General features: G+C 35.0%; 1 protein-coding gene across 1 annotated transcript; it reads left to right on the forward strand.

Annotated features, from left to right (window-relative positions):
- The first annotated feature begins 414 nt into the window (after positions 1 to 414).
- On the forward strand, positions 415 to 2,118 carry LOC107893812 (NAC domain-containing protein 92-like). Its single transcript, NM_001326819.2, has 3 exons — positions 415 to 788; positions 879 to 1,159; positions 1,374 to 2,118. Exons 1-3 carry the CDS (start codon positions 599 to 601, stop codon positions 1,884 to 1,886), a joined length of 984 nt encoding a protein of 327 aa, NP_001313748.1. The 5' UTR covers positions 415 to 598; the 3' UTR covers positions 1,887 to 2,118.
- The last annotated feature ends 281 nt before the right edge of the window (positions 2,119 to 2,399 follow it).

Genomic DNA, 2,399 nt, shown 5'->3' on the forward strand with positions numbered 1-2,399 from the left:
AATTCATGGAATAAAATCATTTGAAAGCAAGCAGTATTTCCTTCAAGAATATTTGCACTTGGAAATTAATCCACAAAATTTTAATTGATTAAAGGAGATGTTCTGGGAAATTTCCAATTATCCAAAACGGGCAATAGAATTTGTTGTTCGGGTTAGGTTTTAAACATATGGAAATATTGCTAAAAATTAAAGAAAAAGTTCCCCACTAGCATAGAAACCTCCTATTTAATTATTTATTAAAGTGTGATGCTATTTGTTTTCCAAATTTTCAAACAGGCAGATATGGCTAAGAAAATAAATAAAAACGAAATTGAATAAGCCTATGAGGCTTCCTTTGTAAGTGCCTTGAAGCCTACGGATCTTTCGATGGAACATTATCTCCTCTATATAAGCTCTTGTTTTTCCCTTTGTTCTAGTTTCTTAACGGCCTTCCCTTTTTCTCTTCTGCAAAAGCTAGCTTCAGATTTCCTCTATAAAATCTTTCTCCTTTCTTTTTGCTTTCCACAACTGTTGCTCTGCATTATTTCTAGCTTTTTGGGTTTCTTTTTCTTTTGCATAAATTCATAAAGGGTTTCTATAATTTGGATCGAGTTTTCCCATGGAAGACGCCATTGTTGTTAACCAACGACAACAAGAGCTGATGGAGTTGCCGCCTGGTTTTCGGTTTCATCCTACCGATGAGGAGATTATAACTCATTATCTTTTAGAGAAGGTTATGAACAGCAACTTCAGTGCCGCTGCTATTGGGGAAGCTGATTTGAACAAGTCTGAACCTTGGGATTTGCCTGGTAAGCCTTCTTTTTCAAGCTCAGATGTTGAAATTCAAATCTATACTATTTGTATCTAATTTTTGTTTGCTGTTTGGTTGGTTACTGCAGACAAAGCCAAGATGGGGGAGAAAGAATGGTACTTCTTTTGCCAAAGAGATAGGAAGTACCCGACCGGGATGAGAACAAACCGAGCAACCCAAGCTGGATATTGGAAGGCAACTGGAAAAGATAAAGAGATTTTCAAAGGAAAAGGTTGCCTTGTTGGGATGAAAAAGACCCTTGTTTTCTATAAAGGGAGAGCTCCACGGGGAGAGAAAACTAACTGGGTCATGCATGAATATAGGCTTGAAGGCAAATTCTCTTACTATAATCTTCCCAAAGCTGCTAAGGTAATTTAATTTAAAGCTTCACTCTCAAATTCGAATTTTAGTATCTACAACTTTTTCTTATACACCCATAAGACGGAATATTTGGTTCTAATTGGAAGGGGGTTAATTTGGTTGAGGGTTTATTTTCATGGGGACCGGGGTCTCATTCTTTGCTTTTGTGCAAATGAAGAATAAAGCTCTACTTATTATTAACATATTTTTTGGCTTGTTGCAGGATGAATGGGTTGTTTGTAGGGTTTTTCATAAGAATACAGCAGGGATCAATAAAAGTCCAATTGCAATGGCTTCTCTTGGGGATGAATTTATGGACTATGCTTCATTGCCTCCTCTCATGGATCCTACTTTTGATTGTGAATCTGAATTCAAGGCCATCAATAAAACCCCAGTTTCAAGCTCTATTTTCAACCCTCAAATTCCAACCCAAGACCCCGTTTTCTTCCATCCAGAGACCTCGGATTCCGGCACTGGCAGCTTCCGAACCGAGGACGAGGCAAGTATAAGAGCATTGGCAGGCAATTACAGTGGTGATCATATCGGGCAGAGGCAGTGCAACAAGGTGGAGCAGTTTTCATCAAATCAGTCTATGGTGAGTCCGTCACAAGACACTGGCCATAGCACTGAAATTAACAACAATGAGATTTCATCAGTGATTTCAAAGAGTTTTGGACTTGGAAGCATAGATCCGTATGATGATATTGAAGATTTGGCATGTTTATGGAACTACTGAAACTTGAATTGTAACATTATTACTGACTTGTTAATTTAGGAATTAGTATATGATTTGAAACACTTTTTTATTTTTCTTTTTTTTAAAAAAAATCCAATTATCAGGTTATTATTATATTGAAAAGGGATATAGTACTTTGTATAGATAGATTGATGGTGTAAATTTTTTTTTTTCTGATTATTACATTTTCATTGGCAGATAACTGAGAAAGATTCCATGTACATGATTTCTTACCTTTAGTAGTTGATTTTTTTTTCTTCATAAATTTCTAGCATTATTCTGCATTGTTTCCACGTTAATTCATATGTTCCAATCATATCCTACTAAAATATCAGACATACTTGTGGTTGTCTATTTACTTTCATCCGATGTAGTAATTACAGTTTGAGTTACCAAATTTCTAAATGATCAATGTAAGGATACAATCCATACGTCACATTATTAATAAATACTAAAATATATGTATATCATATTCATATTTAAGATTATAACATAATAGTTTATATTTAATAA

This window comes from Gossypium hirsutum, chromosome A13 (genome assembly GCF_007990345.1).
Source record: "Gossypium hirsutum isolate 1008001.06 chromosome A13, Gossypium_hirsutum_v2.1, whole genome shotgun sequence".
NCBI classification, from domain to species: Eukaryota; Viridiplantae; Streptophyta; class Magnoliopsida; order Malvales; family Malvaceae; genus Gossypium; species Gossypium hirsutum.

What these genes read in the sequence shown, in the direction of transcription:
- LOC107893812 (NM_001326819.2), top strand. Translation starts at nt 599, where the DNA reads ATGGAAGACGCCATTGTTGTTAACCAACGACAACAAGAGCTGATGGAG. An exon ending in TGAACCTTGGGATTTGCCTG is followed by an intron (nt 789 to 878) that starts GTAAGCCTTCTT and finishes TGGTTACTGCAG; the next exon opens with ACAAAGCCAAGATGGGGGAG. An exon ending in ATCTTCCCAAAGCTGCTAAG is followed by an intron (nt 1,160 to 1,373) that starts GTAATTTAATTT and finishes GGCTTGTTGCAG; the next exon opens with GATGAATGGGTTGTTTGTAG.